General features: G+C 37.7%; 1 protein-coding gene across 16 annotated transcripts in view; it reads left to right on the plus strand.

Moving 5' to 3' along the window:
• Moe (Moesin) overlaps positions 1-27,717 on the plus strand; it is a 169,949-nt gene that overhangs the window by 124,243 nt on the left and 17,989 nt on the right. For 15 of the 16 annotated variants that reach the window (XM_067105151.1, XM_067105141.1, XM_067105153.1 and 12 more), the window contains exon 3: positions 26,729-26,908. In XM_067105151.1, the coding sequence (XP_066961252.1) occupies positions 26,729-26,908 (180 nt within the window). Of the gene's footprint in view, positions 1-17,458; positions 17,720-18,959; positions 19,012-26,728; positions 26,909-27,717 lie in introns of those variants that run through there. The other variant, XM_067105142.1, reaches the window with a different exon arrangement.

Raw genomic sequence — 27,717 nt, forward strand, 5'->3', positions numbered from 1 at the left:
TTTTTTCGTAATAACCGATCTCTTCTTTCTTTATTTATTACCTTCTGTTATTTCATTCAAATGAGCGCCATAATCTTTGTAAGCTTGAATTTCAAGGTAGTGGCGCTAGTGGGCTTGTTATATATGAATAGATTGGTATGAAATTAATGAGGCTCAATGGTAGTGAAAGTTTGGGAGGTCGTTGGGATAATTTGTGAAGCAAGTCGGTTTCCAAATCTGGTGAAAGGCCATGTTCACGCAACTTGTTGTCCTTGCATTGAAGATCACAACAACAGCAGGTAGATAAGGCATTGGCCGCGCCAGAATTATCACAGAGAGACTAAGTAAGGCAGATAAAGTAGAGTTTTGTAAATTTTTTTATTTTGTCAGAATGGCAGATTCGCGAGTTAAGGTAATTATAAAGTAAAGTCTGAATTCTGAGCATAGAATGGTTGATGATTGCTGTTTAACTAATAAATGACTGGCTACAGAGTATATGAAACTCTCTCTCTCTCTCTCTCTCTCTCTCTCTCTCTCTCTCTCTCTCTCTCACACACACACACACACACACACACACACACACACACACACACACACACACAACCCTATATTGATCATACTCAGGAAGTTCTTTCGAACAGTTTCTTTTCATCTGCTGGAATCCTAGAATAAAAAGCTTAGCTCCCTTCTGCCTTGGTTTTTCGCCAAGTTGTACACCTCCCGGATCACGGGTATAGCCTAATTATGTTGGAGCATTGTCGGAAAAACATTTTGCTCGTATATTGGTATTACCGCAAAAGTAATTACTTAAGCTTATGTATTATTATTATTATTATTATTATTATTATTATTATTATTATTATTATTATTATTCGTGAGCGAATATTCGCATTGAACAAACCTGAAAGATGTTTGTTGTGTTAATTAACGAAAATATAAATAATAATCTGGCTACGGGTGTTGTCTGTCATAAAATTTTACTATTTGAAATATTTTTACTGCGAAAAACTAGTGAAGTGCCAATTGGGGTGGAAAGTGCATGCTAAAGATGTGTGACATTAATTCGTTGCACATGCGCAGAAAATAAACTCTTGTGTAAGCTAATGACAACAGGTGTGGGAGGTTAGCTGGGTATAGAGAAATTATTTGACATTTTTTACGGCCAGTACCCTGGTGTCACTCACTATCTGGCGAGTCATTTCCTTTACTGGGTTTTTATGATGAGTTTATTGCTTTGTTTAAAAAAATGAACATGGTTTTATCAATTCATACATATGTATATAACAATCTTGCCATCTTTTCAAACTCACGTTGGACTGTGGAACGGCCTCCCAGAGGATGTCGTGTTATTGAAACTTCAGAAGTTCAAGCGAAGATGCAATGCATTACTACTCTAATACTATTCTCCTTGCATTTTATTACATTGTCGATTAATTGCTTCATTTTTTCCTTTATGATAAGTGGGATTCTTCTTTATGTGTTTCCCTTTATCTCCTCTTGCTTCTTCCTAATGAACACCATATTCTCTGGAAGCTTGAATTCAGAGTCAGTGGCCCCTTTGGGCATGTTCCATATGAATAGGTTTCATTTTCTGAATAATAATAATAATAATAATAAAGTTTGCAGTTCTCTCCTTTGCTCTTGATCACAGTGATCACTCAGATGAGTCGAAGGGAACATGCGCTTTTCAGAGTGCTTTAGCGTAAAGGGGGGAAGCTTCCCCTTAAAAAAAAAAAAGTTCTCAACTTTATCATATGATTTGCAGTTTAAATATAAGCAGCTATCTGCTATTTTGGAAACTTATCACTCTACGGTGGAAAACCAGGCGATGTTATGTATTATCCGTAATTGAAGAAAACGATGCGGAAGAAGTGATGGGGGACTGAAGCACGTGACTGTTTTTCGTTTATTTTGATGTCCTCTCCGTAGGTGGCCAGTGCCATCAGTGCACCTCACTGGGTCCGCTGTAGTCATTACTAAAGGTTTTTTGCAGCATTCCTTCGGTCCCTAGCTGCAACTCCTTTAACATTCCTTTTACTGTACCTCCTTTCATATCTTTTTCCATCTTGCTATCCACCTTCTTCTAACAATTATTTCATAGTGCAACTGTAAGGTTTTCCTCCTGTTACACCTTTCAGACCATTTGACTGTCAATTTCCGTTTCAGGGCTGAATGACCTCATAGGTCCCAGTGCTTGGCCTTTGGCCTAAAAACTATATTCCATTCCATTCCATTTTATTTTGATGTCCTTGTAACCATAGAGTTTGGTAAAACATGCGTATTGAGGAAATGCAGGGCTAAGTGGTCAACTACGACCAAAACTTTGAGCCAGACTCTCCTGGTCAATAAAAGCCTTCAGAAAGTCGTTATTTTTGGAGGTATTTTAAATTAAATTTATTGTCATTAGTTTCTTCATAAACATCAGCGCCCCAGTAAGTTACAAATGTGATATTATACGAAGTACAAGGCAACACAAATTGTGCATTGGTGTGTGTGTGTGTTTGTGTGTGTGTGTGTTTATATATATATTTGTATAATTATATATATATATATATATATATATATATATATATATATATATATATATATATATATATTATATATATATAAATAATGTAATATAAAATGGTTAAAGTTTATAAGTATGTTTGTTAATATACATACTTATAAACATTTTTATATGTATGTATATTAGCTGCATGTATTCGATTTGTCATTATTAAATATGTTGAAATTACGGTCTCATAAATGAGTCCGTTACGATGAAAAGATTCCTGACTTTCATATATATGAGCTTAAATAATAAAAATATACCTGCCAGAAGGTTTTTAATGCCAGTATTGGTATACCGGAACGTAGTGGTATTATTTGTCTACAATTGAAGGCAATCTGACGATGGCATCTGAAGGAAATCTAAGAATGAACATGAACAGTGTGCTCACGTACCACGACTGGAAAGCTTTCGGAGTCCCATCACCTCTTCTTTTTCAAGATATATATATTTCAGTGTTCTCTTTCTTCCATCTGACTTTCCACACTCTCTAACATTATAGTTTCGAAGTGTAAAGTGTAACTGCGAGGTTTTCCTCCTGTTACATCTTTCAGACCTCCTCTACTGTCGATTTCCCTTTCAGAACTGAATGACCTCATAGGTCCCAGCGCTTGGTCTTGGCCTAAAATCTGTATTCTGCTCTGATATTTCAAGGAAAATGAGAAACTTATGGATGACGCGTCATAGATTTTTCTGTGAAAGCATTTTTCCACTTCGATTTATGCACCTGTGCTCAGTCATTTCTGGCTGCCTGCTATATCTGTTCATGTTCATGTTCAGTTTTATGGTTGACGCTTTGCCTTTGCAACTGCACCTCAGTTGCTCGAGTGGAATTTTTTTTTTTTTTTTTTTAGGGATGTTAGCTCTTTTTATTTTAGTCTTTCTGTTGCTCTCTACATACGACTGAAGATTGTTTTCTTTATAATATTTTTACAGAATAAAAACTCCCCAACCATTTTATTTTTCACGTCCTCATGTAGGTGGTGTAGCTCAGCAATTTATTTTAACTTCTCTACTGTATTCTTGGCGGTTAAAATAAATTCATTAGATCATCCAGGACATTTACGCAGTAATTGCTGCAGACAATTCCTCCCGTATGTCTCTTTATGATATTCAGTTTTAATGTATTCATCATTTTCTGGAAAAATGACTGATGCAAATGTATTGTTTTATGTCTTATCTTCATTAATTTCTCCCTTGTGTTTCTTTTTAAGTTGAAACTCGCTAATTTCTATCCGAGTCATTTCCTTCATTTGACTTTTATTTAGGTTGACCTCTTGCACGTGCTTCTTTACTGTTTTCCTCAATATCTCTTCTTTTCTTTTTAATTTCCGTGGCTCCCTGTATTCCAAGCTATCTCTTTTTCTGTCTAGAGTATTGTTGATTTAGTGCTCCTCTCTGTCCCCATAATGTAACAACAGCTGTCCATTTTTGGCACCTAATATTTTCCTGTATACCCAATTTTCAGTCATTTTCAGCTTCTCAATTTCTGTATCTGTTAATTCACAGTTGAGAAGGAACTGAAAAACCCTTCCAAAAACCTTTTCATATTCCTCAACATTTATTGAGAATGCGAGCTTGCCCGAGTTGAGATAGAAGCCAACGTCCCGCCATTTACGTGAGCGTGGTAGTTCTGTGCTTGTAACAGTGCATGAAGTGGCTGGAGAATAATAGTGCGAATGATCGTTCAAAACTGCGAGAAAGTGTCAAAATATCGTTGGATGCATTGATGGTGGTGGAAATGGTTTCAGTTGGTCAGCAACCTCTACATCTGAAGTCATTGCACGGCTACAACCGCCCTTTGGCGATTTACATGAGTGAGTGTATTTCATGATTAATAGAAAATGGGTATCGAAAATGTACAAATCAACAAAAAATGCCCTCGATTTTCTCTATTTCTCTCTCCAAAGCATTTCATGGGTTTTTTTTTTTTTTTTTTTTTGTAATTTACATTTCTAAGTGAAATATATAGTCTTTGTTTTTGCATTGTGCAGTACCCCTACGTTTAATTTGATGTTCGTAGAAGGGTATACTATTATATGTTATCATGGTCACATTTAATTTGATGTTCGTAGAGGGGTATACTATTATATGTTACCTTGATCATGACTAAATTTGTTCTTGAAACCTACGTACATAGTACGTTCTAGCTGAACGTGTCAGTACATGGGTGGACGATCAGCCATTACGCACAAGTTCCGTGTTCATAATTGAAGCTTGTAACAGACCGCCGGAGAAACATGGGGCATTTGGAGGTCTAAAATCCCCGCAGTGTGAGTGAAGTAGTGAAGATAACATTGTCTGAGGAGGTAGATGAATTTCCTTGGGAAAAATAATTTATCAAGAAACCACGAGTGGAAAAATTATTCATGATAAAAGACCGTGCGTAGATCAATTTATGATGAAAAACCAAGAGTAGAAGACTTATTTATGCTTTAGCTACTATACATAATTATGTACACGTACTTGATTATATCTTTATGTTCAAGTACGGTACAAGTATATTTAAAAAATGAGCAATAATCGTATTTTTTTTTTGTGAATATGAGAATGGCTTTCGTCAATATATATTGTGGCTTTCTTATCACGAAGACTTCATTAAATCTTCAATGGATCTGAACATTTTAATTCCTGCGATTAAGTCTTGTGGCACCGCAAAGTGAAAGTCCGCTATAGGCTGAATACATATATTATATGCAGCGTCATTGAAAATCTAAATAGCTTAATCTTTTTTAAGTTCGTTTGACCTTTGTCTTGTTTTAAATTTTATTAATGCATGTTTTGAGAGAGAGAGAGAGAGAGAGAGAGAGAGAGAATGTTTTTATTTGAAATCCCCTTGTGGCTGTTATACATTTTTACCGTTTATTGTCTTCATCATTTTGTTGTATTGAGATTGTACCTTATATTAGCTTGAATTGCCTGACAAACCATAACAACTGTTCCTGTCACTAAGTTACATACTCTTATGTACATTCTTCTTAATATAGGTAAATCGCGCGTTTTTTTAATACATTTTTATGATACTCTTATGAAAATCCAGTTGGGGTCCGCACTCATGTTTTGTTCAATGGAATATTGATAACTATTGATTTTAGAATAGTAAGCGCACCTTATCGGTCGTTGATTGTGTGGACGAAAAAAAAATGAGATAGTGATAGGATTAAGCAAGAACTAATTTTTGTATAATAAACTTTTAATTTGACATGAGAGTCTTGGGTATGACAGATTAGAATAACTGAACTGATAATATATTAGAAGCAGAGGCTCTAACTGTTGTTAAAAAATTTGGGTCTTTCTCTAATGATGGTGACTCCAAGGGTTTTAATTCGGTATATATCCACCTTTGCGGCGTGTTTAGTATAAGCCCGATGGGGATTATCGTAAAAACTTTAACAAGAGACTAAATATCATAAAGATAAAGACCCTCAAGAACTATTAGTTCTAGATAACAACCCCCGAACTTGTTGGGGCTCACTATCTAGAAAAGATCCAAAAATTTTGTGATATATCAATTTATTTGTTAACATTTCTAGAAAAGTAGGTGCATAAATTTTTTTGCTATCCAACTTATATTCGGAATAGATTTTATGCACACATGCACCGAGATGTTAAGGTCCAGTTACAGCCATGTGCGTTGACAAACCTCACGGTCATTTGTATCTTTCGTATTCTGTGGTCGCCCTGTTGCTGGTGTGGCGTCGCAATTGGAGTCGTTGCGTACTGGAATGCAAATCCATGCGTTTATACGGTATCTGTGAGATTCTTATAACGTTCGTAAGAGTGGTGAATTATACACATGAAAGTTTTTTTTTTTTCTTTTTAGGCGAGAGAAGTGCACAGTAGTAGATAATCGTCAAACGCAGATTCTTAGCCGTAGCAATAGCATTTTTGGTTTTCGGTTTTCCAGTTAGTATTTATTAATGATTGCGTAATAAGTATATACTAATTAGAAAACCGAAAACCAAAAATGCATCACACAGCTGTTGCTAAGAATCTGCGTTCGACGATTCTCCGCTACTGAGTGATTCTCCTGCTTCATCGTTTTTTTGCTGGCTGCTGAAGAGCAAGAGCCCGTGCCAGCACAAGACTGGCTGAATCTAGATAGCATCATTGAATAATTATTACGTCCTTAGTTGTATCTATTCTTGTCTGTCTGCAGCGAGCTACCGGTAACTCATTAAAAATTGAAAGAGGAATGCATACCTGCGTCTATTCACGCGTCACCTACTCCGAGGTGCTAGTATTAAACATGGAGGAAGCTGCATGGGACGCCTTGTTTAATACTAGCCCTTCGGTCGACGAATTATTATATTAATAATAAAGGAAATCTTCGTGCGGCCGTCTACTTTACATTTACCCAGGACCCACTCGCCTGCATTTACCAATACGGTGTTTAGCACCTGGGAGTAGGTGACGCGTAGATAACAAGCCAAAGTAGCACCATCAGTTATGTCTTGTTCGCCATAGGAAGTGCTGTCATATGGGTGTGAAATTCTAAGAATGGTTAATAATACCCACATGAGTGTCCCCGTTTCAGTTGTGGGATAATTTTTCATACAGCACAAAATTATAATATTAATTTATTTTCATGGATATGCGTTTTTATTTTTGTTTAAATAATTTCACTCTACGTTGTGTGGGGATAACCTGAGTGAGGTCCTCAGTTCTTTGTTATATAATTGTGTGCATTTGGATACAGCAGTTGATCGCTCACGTATTCTCACTTCAAAACAAAAATCGTAAAAGCTCGATTAGTGTATCCGAAGAGATTACGAAGAAGTGAAGATTGAATAATGAATGAAATCCTTACATGAGAAAAGTTCCGGCTGATCAAGTCACGGATGCAAAGTTGTTCTCGGAGGAGGAAGAAGAAGAAGAAGAGGAGAAGACAAAAGGTGTCTTGTGCATTCATGAATGGGGAGGATTGTGTCTTGAGAGGAAGACGCTGATATCTTGCGTAATGGAAAAGCGACCGAAGAAGACAGCGCTCGATTTCGTTGTTACAAATGACGTCATACTTGCCCCGAAGGGTTTGTATCTTGTAGCGGTTGGAGAGAGAGAGAGAGAGAGAGAGAGATTGGTGGGGTGGGTATGGGAGAGGTTGGTGTCGATTTGTTCGTGGGCGGTTTAGTATGGGATTTTAGCGTGAGGAATGGTAGAGGGGGGGGCGTGCCTTGATGTAGTGCGGGGTCCCCTGCCTGGGGTGGGGTGGGGTGGTGGTGACTCAGCAACCGTTCTAACCGTCACCACCGCCTTGGTTCTCTTTTTCTCCTTCGTTCTCCTCTCCTCACTCTCCTTGTTTGTCTTCCCCCCCAATTCTTCCTCACTTAGCCCTTCCTTCTTAACCTGTGTTGCCCAACCGCCATCTCCCCCCCAACCCGCTGAAACTCTGCCCTCCCCCCTCCTGTGTTTTCTTAACCCCTTCCTTCCATGTTTATTCTTGAGGTGAAAATACTTCTGGGGTTGAATTGAAACCATTGTTTTGGTATATTAATTTTCTCGGCCTCATGTTACGATATTACCTCAGAAGTGCTTATATAGTTGTCTTTTTGTTCTGTAAGTTCCTTATATAGTTTGCATAGCTTGCAAAATTGTTTGTGTACCACAATTATTAATAAGATTGTTATAAAAAGTTAGTTGCATAGACAGACGATTTCAAGTTATACTTTCAAATATTGGTGTTTAATTTAATCTACATTTCGTTGATCATTTAGTTGGCAAGCCCTATTAAAATTCGAATTTATATGATAATATCGGTTCATGGTTTACTTTTTCTGGCATGGATGACATGTGATATTTTTTATTGTTTTCAAATCTGAAATGCGGCTTCTTGACCCGAACGTGATACATCCCACGTCTTTGAATCCTTGGACGGATTTTGAACGACTGAAAACATCTGGACGTTATCTGATACTATTCTGATTGTGCGTAGGGAGTGGCAAGTCTCCTCGAAAGTTTTAGGTCCTTATACAGTATACGATATTTCTCACTTTTATCAGAGGACTGGCAAAGTGTGTGTCTTGGGCGTCTGATATAGATATATATATATATATACATTATATATATATGTATCAACCAGTTTTATATATCATGTAAAAAGCTTGTATATAAAATTAAATTACAGACTTCATTGTTAGTTTCCCAAAAGAATTAATGATCCTTCGTTCCTGGAATCACAGTGTCAGAATATCTTTATTTCTTGAAAGGTTTAAGTATTTTTTTCTAGACTTATTGGTCTGGTCATCCTGCAGCAAGTGGCATACTGAAAACAGAGTTCATGTATTTTTAAGGGCAATTGACAATTATTGTTCACTGTAATTTGTGTGTCACTTTCTTAGAAGGCGGTGGGCTGGTAACCCTGTTCTTTCGTCTGTCCTTTAATCAGAACAAAAAAGGGGGATGGAGTGTTTAAGCTGAACGATATATATATATATATATATATATATATATATATATATATATATATATATATATATATATATATATATATCATTTATATGTATGTGTCCTTTAATCAGAACAAAAAATGGGGATGGAGTGTTTAAGCTGTGTGTCCTTTAATCAGAAAAAAAAATGGGGATGGAGTGTTTATATTATGAATATATATATATATATATATATATATATATATATATATATATATATATATATATATATATATATATATATATATATATATATATATATATATATATATATATATATATATATATATATATATATATATATATATGTATATATATATATATATATATATATATATATATATATATATATATATATATATATATATATATATATATATATATATTTATATATTTATATATTTATATGTATGTATGAGGGTGGGTGTGTGTGTGCCCGTATAAAAACAAACATTATTTTGTTGTTTATTAGTCATACTTGGGACTTGAAAATTGATGACCTTGACCCTCTCTCTCTCTCTCTCTCTGTCGTGTTTATATTTTCTAATAAAGACAACTCGTGTTGCAATTTCATTGCTTTTGCAAAAACTACTTTATATTTTAGTGACCAAGAAAGTATTAGATTTCATCAGTTCGGTTCCTCATATGGTTTAAATGTTCTATAATTTTCGAATTTCAATTTTGATGGTCGTGTTCGTGACGAAAGGGCTTTGCAGGGAGTTACCTAAGTCGTAGCTTTCATATTGACTGCTCCCGTATCACCTATAAATTTATAGTAGCCATAATTTTTTAAAGTTGCTCTGCTTAATATTTAGCTCGCGAGCAAGTGGTAAAATTTTGTGTAGCCGAATACCATTTGATTATAGTTTTCGTAACTGTTAAGATAGTAAAGTTCGGTCTTTCTCACTCACTCACGACGCTACAACTCGTGTTTTCGTTGGCCCGTCAGTTCCGTTTCCCTTCACTGTTAAAGTGACTCCGTCTTTTAGACTAACTCTAGAAGTGATTTTAAAATGAAAATATTTCCATGAAGCACATTTGGGTCCACTGCTGTGCCTCTGTGAAAAAAAAAAATAATGCACGAAGATCCCGTCATTCGTCCGTTCGTCCTGACTTTCACTTTCCTTGACCCCATCTTTTACTCAGCCGTAACGTGTGCAGACCTTGCTGTGTGTGTATCTTGCCATGTATATCTCACGATTTTTGTATGGTCACCCAGTGTATTTCCTTTGATAGTTTTACTTCCATGCCAGTGCCTGAGCCATCCTTTGCTATCTTGCACTGAAATTTAACCAAACCAGTGTTCTAGTATCTTGATTATAAAAACCATATATTCTTGCTCAAATTGCCTAGTATCTTACACCATTGCCAAACCAAAAGAAATTCTACAGTTTCTCTTCACTAGCACAATTGTTTATCATTTACCTCAATTTAGATCGGTCTTTCATTAGTTATCAGTATAAGACCTAATGGAATGGGTTAGTTGTATGCTATATAGTGTCCTTATTAGAAGTTTAGAAGTTTACTTGAGGTGTGTGCGACTTTTTGCCATTCTTGTTCATGTCTCAGTGGATAGCTTCTTTCCATTTTATTCCCAAATGAGTTTTTATATATATTAGAAGTGGAAGAAGTCTGCTGATCCTTGTGATTAGGTACTTATCAAAGCTAGATCTTGACCATTTGTTATCCTTATTCGTCTTTTTTATATTTGATATCGTGTTTGCTCACACGTATGTGTTTACAACACTAGTCTTCTGAAGGTGAAGCAAACCAGTTGTCATTTTTTGCTCAAAGAAAATTAACAAACTAAGAGTGAATCAGTTGCAACTATCTGATGTAGAAGGCCCTTCTCGTAAGCTTCCTTGGTAAGTTCAGAAACATCGCTATGAGACAATTTATAATCTGTGATCTCTTCGTGACGCTGCCTTGATGGACACGATCTACCTGTGAAGAAAGGGGGGTTGGGAGGGAGGAGAAGGGTATGGAGGGGAGGAAGGGTGGTAGCCAAGGACTCCTTGCTGGACCTCTTCAATGCGTGGACAAACCTCTGAGAAGAGTAGTCATGGCATCATGTTACGGGATGATGTCAGGTGTTGTTGCTAGGAGAATCGATTAAAAAGTTGAAGAAAATATGGGCAGTGTTATAGTACTGTTTATTGATGCTCTTATTTTGTGTTCTCTCTCTCTCGTTCTCCACTGTCCTTTTTCTCCATTCATCCCGAACACTATTTGCTTGCCTGGGTGTAGACCAGTCACATCTGGCTTTGTATTGTTTTCGTCTTCTTTTATTTCCTTTTTTTCTCTTAGTGACTTTTGTTATTGATCCCTAATGTCGCTCGTATTGTTAGGTGGTTTGCTTTGGTTCGTTGGAAGAGTTTTTGGTCACTTTTTTCCAACATTTCTACTTTCGTAAACCTTCAGAAATGCTGCCGCAGTCTTGTTTTGCCAGTTGTTATTCTCGTAGGTATTTTGTCAGCGGTAGGTCCACAGCTTTTGACAATTCGTGCCTGTTAATTTAGGGATTATTTGAAGTCTTATTGCCCAGGCAAAGATGTGATCTTATTACCAGTGTTGCTTATTTTTCTGAATGTTAGTTGTACCTCGAAAACTATTTCTTCGTGTAACCTATAACTTCGTGGAGTAAGTGTCAAGTGAATTATTTCTGTGAAACCAGTGGAAAATTTTATCGTATTTTGTGAAAAGGTCGGGATACGATCAAGGCTGTTTCCTTAGATTTTGCCGGTAATCCGGATTCTGGCGAAGACCATGACAATTTAATAACAGAGCAAAGGAGGAATTTTCGCTGACGTCTGGTTTATATGACGAGGACCAGGCCTTTTCGTGTTGATATCTCCCTCAGTTCTGGATACTACAGAAGTGGACATGATTCGTTTCGATCGGGACTAATCTGTTTTACTTAACTATAATATTATTGTTTGTCCTGTAAAGTGGCTCTATTATATTAATTGGTTTACTGATAAGCCCTAATGTCGTGGCGAACTTTATAGGCTCTTGGGTGGGGAAAGTTGATATTTCCTTGCATCTTTTAAGCTACTTGACAGTGTTTTGATATTGTAGACATTGGTTCAAGTTATATTCCCAAGTTCTCCAGTGGGACCAGTCGCGTAAGTTGCGTTCATTAGTATACATTTTAAACACTGTGCAGGAAATTCTTTTAGATTTCAGTACAGTATTGTAAGGCTCATGAGCTTCCCTTGTGGCTCTGTAATCTGAGATTTGAATGCTGAGGTTATTCTTATTATTCAGTTTGTCCGGGTCCACATCTGTGAGGCTATTCTTCTGGACTCCTTTTTGTTGCAGACAATAACAATTTTATTGTGTCACGGATGTGGCCTTGAGTAGTATTGTGGGATGCAAGATGATGTTTTTAGATGTTGGCCAGTCTGATGGCTACCACGCCAAATGGTGAGGATTCCATAGAACAGCGAGAGAAAAGGGAGAAAGCTGAAAATTAGTGTTTATTGCTCTGTCATAATGTATGCCATCAAAACGGGAGGGTCTTAACGAGGTAATCCTTATACCACTGGTGTGAAGCTATTGTTAAGATATTCATTTCTCTCTCTCTCTCTCTCTCTCTCTCTCTCTCTCTCTCTCTCTCTCTCTCTCTCTCTCTCTCTCTCTGACAATTGACAGCGTTCGGTTCCCGAACCCGAACCAGTATGGTGGTGGTGTTTCCTCAAGTCCAATATGCCATTGCATACTTAAGCAGTGAGCTACGCCCGATTGTTAGTTGACTGCTGCGAGTCGCTCCCGGACGGGGTGATTGGAAGAAATCAGACGAACGTTGATCAGTACTCCGTCGTCAGAGTGATTACCATCTTGTATTTGAAAATAGACACACGACTCACTCGTGTGTAAGAGGAAAAATATTGCTCAAGAAGTTCCTTAAAATAAATCGGACATCAGCAGTGAACCACTAGAATTCATGTGGTCTTGTATCCTATCAAGGTAATGGTTGATATTTTGTCCGAAGTACAGGGGTTAGAAATAAACACACAGACACATACACACAAGAAGAATACTTGCGCGGGCGTGTTTGTTTTGTGTGCGCGTATAATGACAGTCCTAATGCTTTTTGACAAAGAAAAATCGACCAGTGAATCCTGAATAGATTAGAGATCACATGACCTTTATTAGTTCATGTTCTGTCTAAATTAGTTACGGAATGGAATGTGTAATATTTTTTGTCATGCAGAGGAAGATTTAGATTACACCAAAGAATAATTTTGTAAAGAAACCTCCATTTAATCGAGCTCAACCTTCTCTTTGGAGCCGCTTTCATAAGAATTGTAGGTTAAGGCTGCGTCCTCCCCAATTGCCCCATGGGTCGTGATTTCTTCACTCATGGCTGCCTGGGTGGGTGGATGGGTACCCTTGTCAGCATTTCAGGGGCTTGCTCATTATCTCGAGTGTTTCCGTTGTTCGCTCTTAACGCTGCAGTGATTGGTTTTGTCGTGCATTCTTTATCGTGGCTTCAGTTTCACTTCCGGTTTCATTTGTTTTGCCATGAACTTTGTCCCGAGTTATTCGTCGTCTTCAATACATTATGTTGTTTATTGTACCGCGAACATAATGAATGTTTTGTTATGAATTTGTCTCAGATTGGAACTGGTATATTTTCTGACTTCCGTCCGTTCTTTTGTCGCAGAATGTAGCTTACTTCGCTTGGGTTAGTCGGTAAGGGCCTACTGTAGGCACCAATGAAAAGTATGTGTGGTCATTGTTGCAGTAAAGCTCTTCTTCAGAATTGATTGATAAATTTCCATAATTCTAAGTTGGATCTCTTTAGGTAATCATTTTGTTAATCTGTTGGCACCTCGTATAAATGGTTCGTCGATTATAACGAACGAAACTAAACTTTTCAGCCATGTGGAAACAAAGGCCCTTGGTCGAAACCAAGCTTGTGGTATGTGGTGTGTCGTTGATTTTCCTACTCGATGCTTCTGGCGTCCTTGGATAAATGTAAATTTTCACACGAGACGAAATAAGCGTCAAAAAAGCATTGCTCTCATTGGCTACCACTGTCCTCAAAATGACAATGTCAGAAAGAGATTGGAAAATAACAATATATATTGAGTTGTCTCTGTCACGAGGAGTAATTCAGATTCAACTTTCATTGGTGTTGCTTTGATAGTTCAGGCCTATTTCATATAGAGTATGTGCGCATATCCTGTGCGGATTGAAACATTAGTCACTAATCGTTTTGTTGAATGTGTATGGTATTTGGCCTCAAAGGAACAATGATTGATTGTTTAAAGAGTCTTTTATCATGAATAGATGAACGCTATTTGAACCAACAAAAAAGAAATGAACAGAAAAAATGGCCTAGATAATGTGCAGCGTACCTCTGTGAATACTGTAATTATAATTAAATCGCACTGATTGGACTCTTTTCACTTGGAATTCTCTTCATTGAAAGCTTTTTGAAGTCGGCGATTTTGTTTGCGTCAGCAGTGGTGCCAGTGACCTCATCAACCCGGAATCGTAATCTGTTACAAAGGAACTGAACTGAGGCGCTATCACTCCGCTCTTTGATGTCTGCCGGTTTTTTGTCTGTCACTTGAGTTTTTTAAGACGCCTACTTTGTCCAGATAGTCAGATTATTGCATTTTTTACTCTCTCTCTCTCTCTCTCTCTCTCTCTCTCTCTCTCTCTCTCTCTCTCTCTCTCTCTCTCTCTCTATTTTTTGTGTTAGTATTCTCAGTCGAGTGTTTTTGTACGCACACAGCCCTGATGTCAAGTAATACTTCGGCTTTTATCTTGGGCCAGCCAGTGACATGACGAATTATTAACACCTTTGATATGTGTATCAAACGGATTCAGACGGATTGTTTGATCGAATTTTGATGAGATTCTTTCCAAGTTGAGGATGTAGTTCAGTGAAAGGTTGAAACACCACGTGACATTTTCGCTGGAAGTCCAGGCTCTGGAGAGAGAGATCGCACCATTGTCAGAATTCAAGGCTTTCTTACCTTGCCGAGTAGGTGCATTCATTTCACCTGTTTTTCTTCATTCAGTAACCTATGAATTTTAAGGGACCTTTGCACTTGTTGAGTGTGTGTCATTTGAAATGTCACTATCTTTTACCTTTGACAGTCGTTTTGGAATTATCTGTAAATCAGCCAAACACTTGGATCATTGAGCATGCCTTTATGTGTACGCATTATTTCCGTGGTATTTGGACAGGTTCAGATATTTTCATTTTAAATGTATTCGTCATCATGTATCTCAATTCATATAATAACCTTATTATTGTCACTATTATTATTCAGAAGATGAACCGTATACGCATGGAACAGCTCTACTGGGGCCATTGACTGGAAATTCAAACTTCCAAAGAATATAGTGTTCATTTGAAAGAAATAGAGAGAGAAGAGTTCAGCTATTAGAAAACAAAGATGACAATAAATAAATAAATAGATAAAAATTTTAATAAATACTAAAAGCCACACAGTATTGAAGTATGTTCGTCTTAGCGTGATGTAGTCCTCTTCCTTGGGTGAAACTTCTGGCCTTTCGGTTCGGTTCTGTTGCTTTTGGTGTTTTATTGAAGAAACGTCTCCTCCGTCTTTAAAATTAATTGATGCACTTGTAGTTAAAGTTGTGGGACCTACCACGCAACTAATTGGGCAGGAATATGGCGTGGAATGTTTTAGTTATGCTTGTCATGTACATTACACATGCTTCTGATTATCACGAATATTGAATTCGTAAAGTTGGTACCTAAAGCCAAGATGGTTACTATACCAATCCATGAGTAAGAGAGCAGTTCAGTGCGCTAAAGGTTCAGCACGCACGCACTCACATTCGTTAATTCAGAGTTAAAAATGCCATGCTCTCATTATTTTGCTTTCATTGCCAAAATCCCTTTTGGATAAATCACTTATTTTGACTGCAAATCCCTTTTTTTATATAAAGTAAGTTACTTTGACTGCAAATCCACCTTTTTTTTTTTAAGTCCGTTACATTGACTACAGATCCCTTTTTTATTAATATTAAATCAGTTACTTTGACTGCAGATTAGTTTTTAGTAAATCAGTTACTTTGACTGCAAATCCTTGTTTTGATAAATCAGTCACTTTGCAAATCCTTTTTTTGATAAATTACTTTTGACTGCAAGACATTTTTTTTATAAATTAAGTTACTTTGACTGCAGATCCTATTTTTTCTTTTTATAAATCAGTTATTTTGCAAATTTTTCTTTTTTATAAGTCTGCTACTTAGACTGCAGATCCTTTTTTTATTATTAAATCGGTTGAATCAGTTACTTTGACTGCAGATAATTTTTTTTTATAAATCAGTTACCTTGACTGCAAATCCTTTTTTTGACAAATCAGTTACTTTGACTGCAAATCCCTCTTTTTTTGACAAATCAGTTGCTTCGACTGCAAATCTGTATTTTTTTGGATAAATAGTTTTTTTTTTTTTTGTTACTTTGACTGGAAACCCCCCCCCCCCACCCTTTTTAAATAAATCAGATACATTTTACTACAAATCCTTTTTTTTATAAGTCAGTTACTTAGACTGCAGATAATTCTTTATGATTAAATCAGTTACTTTGACGGCAAATCATTTTGTGGAAGAGTGCGGTGCACCATCCATTACCATATTAGGCTGTGTTCTGTTCTTTCCATTTCCAAATCATTCCAGACCCACTCGCGCATTTTCTTCTTTTTCCGATATTGTCAGCATCTTTTCTAGGGTTTAGTTTGAACGACGGCAAGTCTTAAGTCGGGGTTTATTACCCTCGGAAATCACTGTTACACAGAAACAGATGGATAGACATTCCCGTTTTGTGATGTAGGAATGTATTTATGGCCGTGTATGGGCAAGGATGTTCCAAGGTTATTACTGGGATTGAGTGGTTTCTTCTTGACGACCTTTACCGAGTTATCTGGTTCTCTTTCCAGACCCTTTGTCGTACGTAGGAAGGCTGTGTTGGAATATGCAGCTGTTTTCTTCTCTCAAGCGCATTTATTTCATCGATTATGTATATACACATATGTTATATACCCGATTCGTGTTATTTTTCTCGAATTGCGAAACGAACATCCTAGTGGAATTCAAGGACTAGCGACTGGTGTGTGGACTTGCATTCATTGGGGAGCTCTGTAACAAAATTTTTAAAGGATTAATTATTAAAAAAAATCCCTCCCCGCCCCACCTAGCCTTGGACGACTCCGCAAGTAAGCTTCCCACCTGTTGATGAAGTCATGTGGGTGGTCATGGGGTCGGTAGGGCGTTGTATTTCTAGGCAGGGGGGAGGCTGTTGGTTTGAGCCGGGGGGTTGATTCGGAAAAGGACGGGCGAGAAGGTAATGTCGAAGGCAGTTTGCGGGGGCGGGGGCGGGGGGTTGCTTGCTGGTGAAAGGCACATGGATGGGGGATGTGGGTAATGGTAGGATTGGAGGTCGGGGTAGGGGTCCTGGACCCGTCCCTCTGGGCGGGTGCCCGGCTGGGCGCTGTGCTGCTTTAGGTGGGAATGCTGTTGGTAAGGTTTGCAGACTCACATCATCTGTCTACTCCCACCTCCTCTCCCTCCTCCTCCTCCTCCACCTATCCATTCCCGACATCCTACCTCCCCATCTCGGCCCCCCCCCCTTCTCCTCCTACTCCTGCACCTCCAGCCGATCACCGACGGGGCTGCTGACGCCGGCCGGCCAGACCCGTCCCTCTGAGCTCGGCGGCCCGTATGTCCCGTCCGTCACTTTTGAACGAGGAGTTGCCGTGAGCGGACGCTCTCTGTAGGTTACAAGTTTCACAATTTTCAAAACTCTGGAAACGTCTTCGTATTGTGTTGAATATATTCGTTTATTTTTGTGAGCGTTTACCGGCTGTTGTTTAGAACATCGTCAAGTTGTAGTGCTGGGAACATGAATCATTATTTGAAGTGTCTGTTTTCATAGTTTTTAAATCATTTGCAAATAAATGCATTCGTGTACTGTTCAGTCGTAGAAATTAGAAAAAGTGAAACCTTATACGACTTTGAAAGAGAGATTTTATATCGAAACTTGCTACGAGTGTAAAAAGACCTCGGCAGTTAATGTGAATGTGAGAAAGGAAGTGGTTTTTCAAATTTTTGAAATAAGCTGGACAAAAGAATGCAGCCCTGTGACTGGACCTCTGAACAACCTGTTGATGTGATGCCATTGTCGGTTCTTGTATGTTTGGAGTTTGGAGAGGCCGTTTATTTTGGAGGAAAATCGAAGTGGAGAGAAAAGAGAAAATAAAAAATGAATGACGGAGAAGGGGAGACATTTGAGGAAGAGCAGCTGTGTCCTTTACCCCCCTTTTCCCTCCCTTGATCTAGTAACCGTTTTTCCTCTTACCTCATCCCTTCTGCTGCACGGGTCCCATCCTTCTTTCTCCCTTTTGCCCTCCCCTCCATTCCTCTCCCCTCCTCTCCTCCCTCGGAGGACCCCGTGAGTCATGTGCTTCTCACATCCTCTCGTCTCTCTCCTTGGCGGACCTTGTCTTCCTACCACCTACCAACCTCCTCCTTCCTTGCCCTTCTTTTTCGCCCCGGGAATAAAATGGCCATGATGGTCCTTTCAAGCCCGCAGTTATTTTTCCCTATATTTTACTTTTGGTACTTCCATAGACTGAGTCGAGTACATTTCGTAGTTCTCAAAGGAATGCTCTACAAGGTTTCTTTGTTTGTCTTGAAAGGACCATGTGACCATTTGAAGTTCGAAACAGCTGGCCCAGAAACTGGTGTATCCTTCCATACACGCATGCTGGGATGAATCCCTCCATTGTTCTCGTGGGCAAGAATGCTCCATTTTCAGCCAGAACTGTTTATTTAGTAGATAACGATGAATTTAAAGTCCATTCAATGCAATAGTCATGGTGGTCTTGCCACACATGTCAAACGAGTTCATCTCCCTCCTTTCTCCGTGTCTTGTGAATACCGCATTCAACTGCTTTCATCTTAACGCATGAACCGACTTTGACATCAGCAACATCTTTCCCCGTACATTCCAGATATTTTCAGAGTTCTTAAAGTAAAAGAAGAAACTTCATCATGGTCCAACTGGTAAGCATTCTATGATACGTTTTGGTTCGATTCTTGGCACAATTTCTCTTTTAAAATGTTTTCGTGTCTTGAATAGGCTTTAGTTTTTGCAGAGTCATTTTAAGGTAGCGGATGTTCTATCTGCGCCATATGTGTAGAAACTGTTTTTCTTCGTCTATCTTTTTTAAATAAAAGAAAAAAAAGTTGGTGCTTGCAAATGAGAATAAATCAATATACGTCAACTGTTCCTAAGATCAATATTTAGTCAGTTAACGATTAATTCATTTTTTTGAACAAACACTAGATTTTCGATATTCTGACATTGAAAATGGGTAGAATTTACACAGGTTTAATAAAGACAGGTTAGGCATCATGGCTGTTCTTATTGTATGTCAGGGTCAGTTGGCAAGTCGGTGATATAAACCTGATAATGGATGAGAATGCCTGGAATACTACTAATGAATACAAACGAGGAAAAGCGGCGTTTGGAATTACATTCAGGAGATAGAACTAATGCCCTCAGATTTTCAATGACCTGGACTTTAACTTTAACTTTTGAACGAGAAATTTCAGTTTTTTCTCGTTTGCCCTGCCTTGGCCGGCGGCCCGCATCTATTTTCGGCGTGTACGTCACTCTGACCTTGCTGGAATGGGTGTCGACCTGCCTTCCTAAGCGATGAGGTCAAGTTTTAGATTTTCAAAAATACGGTAAAAAGACCTGGACTGCGGCAGTAGCTGAAAAGAAAGCGCAGTTCGTCTGAGAATTTCCGAGTTTAGAAAGATGCAATGCAAACGAACAGTGGAGTCCTTCGTGGAATTTTCTGGTTGGGTAGGGATGAGGTCTCTGAATTATCTGATGGGATATTCAGATGAAACTCTCTCTCTCTCTCTCTCTCTCTCTCTCTCTCTCTCTCTCTCTCTCTCTCTCTCTCTGTGTGTGTGTGTTTTTTTATTTATAAGCCTTTTTTCGTTTCATCTAACACTCGCAGCCAAGTTCCCAACATAACGTAAAGTTTCTTCTATTCATGCGACGAAAAGAAAAGTAAAAATTTACGTACTGTAATAACTAATGTTAGTGTCTTAAATGAAGTCTAATTTACTCAAGACATTAGGCCCACTAAACAAAGAATAAACTGTAAATAGGACTATGTCCCACTTGTGCTTGGACATTACATCATGCCCCACTTTTTATCATGTAAATACTCTACTTAGGACAATATTTTATACTCCACTTGAGATTTATATATATGTACACATGTCCCACTTGAATAAAGTAAAGACTGCGTTGGACATTAATGCATGACGCACGTAATCGAGGTACGTATGTACTGTACATACGGTATGATATCAATTCATGTCCCACTTTAAATAAGATTGTGTGTAGATATATATATATATATATATATATATATATATATATATATATATATATATATATATATATATATATATATATATATATATATATATATATATATATATACACACACACACACACACACACACACACACACACACACAAGCAACCAAACGACGGACCAAATTATCTATAACACGCTGGGAACAGGATTCGAGGAAGAACTCGAGAAGTGACGGATGTTCGTAAGGATAATTATCCGTTTCCTAATTCTATTTTTTACGGCATGTCTTCGGGATGGGGTGGGTGGGGTGGGGTTTGGTTGGGGTTTGTTGGTTTGGGCCAGCGAGGGGGGAGAAGATCCTGTTGGCGAGATATATCGGTAAGGAGCGTGAAGGAAGGAGAGAGAGAGAGAGAGAGAGAGAGAGAGGAGGCGGAGTTGGTTTTGGGGGGGTTGCTTATAATCACATGGTGACTCACGCTTTTAAAGAAGTTAACTCGGGTGGTGGTGATGGTCTGGGAGCTGGATTGGGAAGGAAGGGGGTGTTGATGTCGAATGGCAGAATCTCTTGGTGTTTATCAAGGTGCCCCGTAGTTAGTCTCTCTCTCTCTCTCTCTCTCTCTCTCTCTCTCTCTCTCTCTCTCTCTCTCTCTCTCTCTCTCATAACTGTATCTTTTTACTGGTTTTAAAATCTGCTGCTGCAACCTAATGCCAAATGTGGTTGAGAATGTTTTGTGGATGGTATTGAATCGTCTTGGTTTCTTCAGATGCGAAATGAGTTGCATTGGCAAGATTCTTGAGTTTTTCTTCGTTACTTTCTTCACTTTAACATTCCAGCTTTTGGACACATTAGAACTTAAATGTACACGAGGCTTCAAGAGGAATAACTGTTAAATTTGGTAATTTACTTTCCATGTTGATCTTAGATTTATTAGGTCTGTTAATGTGTCGAACCGATGCTAGCACTGTCATATTCACAGATGTGGGTTTATTGACATTACTATCAAGTTGGAGTAGGATGAAATTGTAGGTTGTACGACAGATTTTAGCTCCCAAATCCCCAATTTTATCACCGTTGTCATCACTCACATTGCTCGTATTATTGATAATGTTTCTTCTAAAGATATGTAATGATTCACTAACTAGTTAAGCGGTTGTGAATTGAATTTTGGAAATTGGTAATAAACAATGAACGAGTATTTTTCGGTATACATCTTATAAACATTTTATGGCGCGCTAATCTTTTTACATTTAACATTTTGTTTGATCGTCCTTCCGTTTTAAATTGAGTCGTATGTAAGCCTTAAATTTATATGCTGACTAATATGCAAATTACATTTTGTTTATTTATTGCGTTGTATTTTGCATTCGACTCTGGGGTTAACCTTGCAGGAAATGGGGGAGTTCCACCGTGCTGAATTCCCTTTTGTCTTCTTGACATCCCTTTTTTCTTCTTCTTCTTCAACACCCGCAGGGAACCGACATTAGTTGCACGCGAATTGGACTTTGGTGCTGGTATCCCAAGAGTTTGAGATTAGTCATGATCTAAGGGTTTAAATGTATACACTTGGGTTTACATTAATATATTTGAAGGTGACCCCATATCGAAGGTTGATGTTTTTCACAATTTAAAAATTCGAGTTTGTGAAGCTTAGTTTTATTCATTGTATTTGGAAATTCTGTATCTCAGGCCGGTCATTTTACTATTGAGCAATCTCGTGTTGATAAGTAATAGGATACGAAGTGATGCTTAGAAATTTTAAAATTTTAAAATTTTAATTTTTCGTTATTGACTGACATTAGGCCTTATCATTTCGTCATAGGCTGATGTCGTTTGAGCCTGGCATTGATAAAAAAATTCTCTCTCTCTCTCTCTCTCTCTCACAGATGAAAAGACCGTTTCAAATAAATCAAGAGAGACCACATTTATAACTATGTTTATCTTGCACCTTAAATATAATTCAAGTTTGTAATTTTTTGTTTGTTTCTTATGTCTCATTAACGTTCAAAGTTATTTGAAATTCATTGTATTTTGCGGGTCCGGTTATTTAAGTAACCAATCTCAGGGCTTGAAAAAAAGTCTTTTCTATTTATAATTTGATTATCACTTCGTCTGCTGCCCTGTTTTCGATAATTTAGATAAAATGAATATATTCTCTGCCAGCCTGACTCATTTTATATCAGTAAATTCCGATTGTTAGTTTCATCTAAACCTAATCATCATTTATCTATTTGTTTTGTGTGTTAAACAATAAACATTTTTCTTCATACAAATCTTTCCGTGGTTTTGGTGGTTCCATTTTCAATTATATCTGTTTCGTTCACAGAAATCGGTTATATGTGCTCTGTAAATGTCCTAATATCCCCCTCCCCCCTTTCCTTCCTCCACAAATCACTGTTCTAACCTGCAAGGCTTTGGGCTCTGTATACCAATGATTAAATGACTCACTCGGCGGTCCGTAGAAGCAGCGCACTGACTGGTGATCAGCTTTGTTCTTTCGACCTCTGCCATAGAGCGGCAACAAGTCCCTGGATTCACAGAATTGCGGCCTTGTGGTCGCCTCTTTTTAATGGTGATCCGAGGACAATAATAATTCGGTCGAAGGGGAACAGTGGGAGAAAGATGAAAGGTAGATTTTGAAGTATGAGCATAAATGGGTATGTTTTATCAAGCTGGCTCTCTCTCTCTCTCTCTCTCTCTCTCTGGAGAAAAATTTCATAATCTTTATAGATGAATATTTAATATATATGTTTTCTATAGGCCAGGCATTAGATTATGAGCATTATGCCGTATTTTTTTTTTTACATCATTTCTGTTAGGTTGTATTAAGAGGTAAATTTTCGAGCTGCGAAATCTGTTTAGAATCAGTGTTTTGATTAAGAGCCGTTTGCTTACAGTGTGACGGCGAACCACGCCACTCGCATCATACTGAAAAGCAGAACGTCAGCAACGGGAAAACAGGATATGAGAAATATTTTCCTTTCTGCCAGTCCTTATTGCAGCTCTCCAGAATCGCTTGTACACTCCATTTGCTAGATTGCTGTTCTCTGTGCTGACACAGTTTTTGCCTGGTCGCGTGGAAACTTGGCACAGATTGTAGAGTAATTAAATATCCCCTTCAAAAAAATGTAGACAGCTGTGAAGAGATATTTGCTGGTAACACCACCACCACCACGAAGCCGTAATGATTATTACTTCTGCACAGGTGGGAGTGGACCCTAGTTGGCAGGTGGTTTCAATGAGGGCAAATCATCCTGTGGTTTTATTGAATGTAGTTTATTTATGTCCAAAGGAGCGCTCTCTCTCTCTCTCTCTCTCTCTCTCTCTCTCTCTCTCTCTCTCTCTCTCTCTCTCTCTCTCTCTCTCTCAGAATTTGAGAACTCAAAAATGCTTCATTAACCTGTGTTATGCTTCTCTCTGTTGAATATTTGAACGAATATGTTCTAAAGAAATAGTGTCTGGTGATGACCATAGTTTCGAATCTTACTGAGGAATAACTTCCACGTCTTGTGTTACATACGGTGTGTTTTCCGTCGTTATTTATTGGCCACATAATTGGAGTCTGAAATGCAGCTGACTGAGCTCTCCATTGTTTGTATGAAAAAGTAGATCAAGAGGAAGAAAATAAAAGATCGTATATCCTTGTAGTATATGTTACCGTAAAGAATTGGATAGATTTGTGCTTTATTCGCGCAATAATCATGCGGGCTGTTAGAGATGGCATTTCCATGTCTCTATGAAATTTCTCTTTATCTCCGTCTCTTATATTTGTTGAGGTGGTCAGGCGTGTCCACGCATCACAATCTAATAATCATCCTCTCAGGAAATGCCTGGGTCACGACGTCACCGCTGGTTGTTTCCCAATTTAACTTTCCAGCTTCCTCGGCACACCCAGTCTCCGAGAGCTGGACCTGGTTGTGTCCTTTTTACTGAAAGCACCTCTTTATATTCTCGACTGATTAGTTTGTAACCATGAATATTATTATCATTATTATCAAATGCTAGGAATAAAGAACTGTATGAAGTTTGTTATTTGTGAGGTCTCGCATAAATTCAATTTCGTGTTTCTCAGTCCGTCTAAACCGTAATTTGAACAAATACAAGTCGTTGAGATCAAGACGCATCTTGTCACAGTTCGTCGACGTCACTTCCGACAGTTGACGCCATTCGTGACAGCGAGCTAATGAGTAAACCCAAAGCCTAATTAAAGTCTGAATATTTGGAATATTATCGACCGACAAATATTTGACACACTTTCGGTCGGCCTACATTCTCACATGACTTTGCGAGCTAGGCCACTTGACGTTCTCTGTACGCTCCGGGTTGTGTGTTTGCACTTGACAGCCATCGGAGTGACCACAGATTGGCGTCAGGGTTGCCGAATGGCGCTCTACTTCATCCAATGATACATGCAAACATTGGTGTATTATATCACTATTTGTATATTTTTCGCAAATTTTGTTGGTATACCTAAGGAATATTAGCGCACTGTTTACATGACAGTTCACACCATTTTGTGGGTGTTAACTTACACTTGTTTATGATACTGTGTACACGTTCGTTTCATAATAGCAACGTTCAGTGTAGGTAGTGTAATATTATAGATTATTATGAATACTTGTGTGCGTATTTGCTAACATAGGAAACAGAGTTGGCCACGGTTAATACAATGTCTTGGCTCTTCAGTTTGCATTTTGCACAGTCACCGTTTCCATTCTCGTGTTGAATGTTCTTCAGAGAGACTCTCTCTCTCTCTCTCTCTCTCTCTCTCTCTCTCTCTCTCTCTCTCTCTCTCTCTCTCTCTCTCAAACTTGAATAATTTCTTTTTGTGTTTGTTCCGACGGGAATATAGGCCTCTCGGTAGGCCTACGAATCACTTGACCATGTCTATGGCTTTGCCCAAGATCGTTGAGTAAATTTTGGTTATTCTCAATGATTTTTCTTTCTTTCTTTGCTTTGTGAAAGAGTAATCATAGTTCTTATAATAATACCATGATGTATTTAATTCATTAACACTTAAAATCTGTGTGGGTGGTTCGGCAGGAATGGCTTTTCAAGCCACTTGATTATTGTCAATATTCCATTTTAGCTGTTATTTGTGGGTTACGTGAACGTATTTTTTCAGTGCCTCTGCGGGTTAAATAGCCTAAAGTACTCGTCATTTAAGAGAGAAAAATAACTTGCCATTAATTTCAAGGCCCCCTTGTTGTTTCTGTAGTATGAAATATTTTAATATAAACAGTTTAACTGACCTGGTAGTAAAGATGCTGGTAGTGTGGAAAATTGATCCGCTTTGGCTATCCCTTGGGCTACCCATACTGTCCAGTGACACTGGCTGCGTGAGGGGACCAAAATTGTTGTTTTTGGTCAGGCCTTTTAAATGCTCCCGCTGACCACTTGTCAGCGAAACAGGTTTGGCAGCGGCGGCCAAAAATTATGCCATATCTATTTGCTTTTATGAAAATAAAATAGGTTTGTATGGAAAATACGTGGTCAAATATGTTTTCGATGTTATACCTTTAAATGAATAATAATTTATTTTAAATATCACTTGCGCAGGCTCTAATAAGGCAAAAGTTTTAATCATAACAATGAGATGTTTGACACAGCATGATTTTAATATTATTTATATATATATATATATATATATATATATATATATATATATATATATATATATATATGTGTGTGTGTGTGTGTGTGTGTGTATGTATATATAGTATATGTCACATTTAACATGAATCTCAGTTGTAATTTGTACACGGCTGGTTTTATAGTCCTGTGCTTAATAATGTCACTGATGAAAATAGCTATTAATCCAAGTTCTGGCAACGTTGGTGGTGTAATGGTAACATGTTAATTTAGAAAGATGCTGCTACAGTATCGTATTTAAAGGAAAATAATTAAAAAAGAATGTGTGTGAAAATACTCATATGCCTGTTATAATAATCACATTGTGTAATTAACTTCGTGCGTTAACAAGAAAGTTGCCTGATAGGCCAATGTCCGAAAGACTTTGGAAAGAGTTGCATAGATGTGTATGAAGGGAGATTATCAGTCTGTCCATCTCACCGGTTTAAAGGAATTTCATTTAAACTTGGTGCAAAGGGAGACCATTGTGCATAGATATGTATAAAAGTGATTGTCTGTGCCACTTACCTTTTCATTGTAATTCCTACAATTTATAGAATTTCAAATTACAGTACTATAAATGTAGACAATCTTGCCTAGATGTGCATTAAAGATGATCATGAAATTAGAGTATGACATTGTCAGTTGTGTTCCATTTAATCCTGTTTCAGTTCAACAATACACATCACTGTCTTAAAATTTATTATTAAGTGATAATGTAAATTGATTAATTTTCTTTTTATTGCAGGTGAATGTTCGCGTCACCACCATGGACGCGGAACTTGAGTTCGCGATCCAACCCAACACAACTGGCAAGCAGTTATTTGACCAGGTTGTGAAGACAATAGGTCTGAGAGAGATATGGTTCTTTGGACTTCAGTACACCGATTCCAAGGGATACTCTACGTGGCTTAAGCTCAATAAAAGAGTGAGTACAGCACATCAAACATTTTATTCCCTTACTAATAGCAATGCTTTGGTTGAATGCTAATGCTAGTACAGTATAGTAGTTTATATTAAAGCCCCAGCTGGCAAGGATAAGTACATTTTATGCCACACTGCATAAGTCAGATTAGTAACTTTTTCATATGCCCTTGGGTATCCCTTTTGTAATTGACTTCCATAGTTTTGATGGGATGGAGAGTTAGTTTGATATACTATACTGTAGTTGCCTCTTCAATACAACTTATATTTGATTATTTTATATTGAAGTACCTTATGAAGGCATTGTAACTTTTGTTTTTTGGTGTGATTTTCCTAATCACTTTGTTATTGATGATAAATGTAAAAAATCTCAGCTTTATTTTATTGGTAGAGTCAATCTTTTTTTCATTTTTTCACTTCAATTTTCTTTTAGTTTTTGTGCTCTTGCAGCCTAGAATCCAGTATAACCATAAATTGAGTTATTCCACAAGTAAAAATACTTTTCTTGGTCATTCCATATGTACTTCTGTTTAGCATTTTAGACTGATTTTTAAATCAAAGTCATATATTTTTCTTGATTTAAGTAACATGCAGCAAAACCAGCACATTGTAGGAACTTGTAGTGCTAAATCAATACGAGGTACTTTTCCATTATATGATGAAAGGTGATGTTTGTACCCTTGAAGAGTTTGATGCTTCTGCAGAATATGCAAATTTCTCATTATCGACTATTTTTTTCAAAAGTAATGGCGGCATTAATGAGAGTCAAGTCACTATTGTCACTGTCATGCTTCAATGTGCCCAGAGGCTTCC

Source organism: Macrobrachium rosenbergii, chromosome 6 (assembly GCF_040412425.1).
Source record: "Macrobrachium rosenbergii isolate ZJJX-2024 chromosome 6, ASM4041242v1, whole genome shotgun sequence".
Lineage (NCBI taxonomy): Eukaryota > Metazoa > Arthropoda > Malacostraca > Decapoda > Palaemonidae > Macrobrachium > Macrobrachium rosenbergii.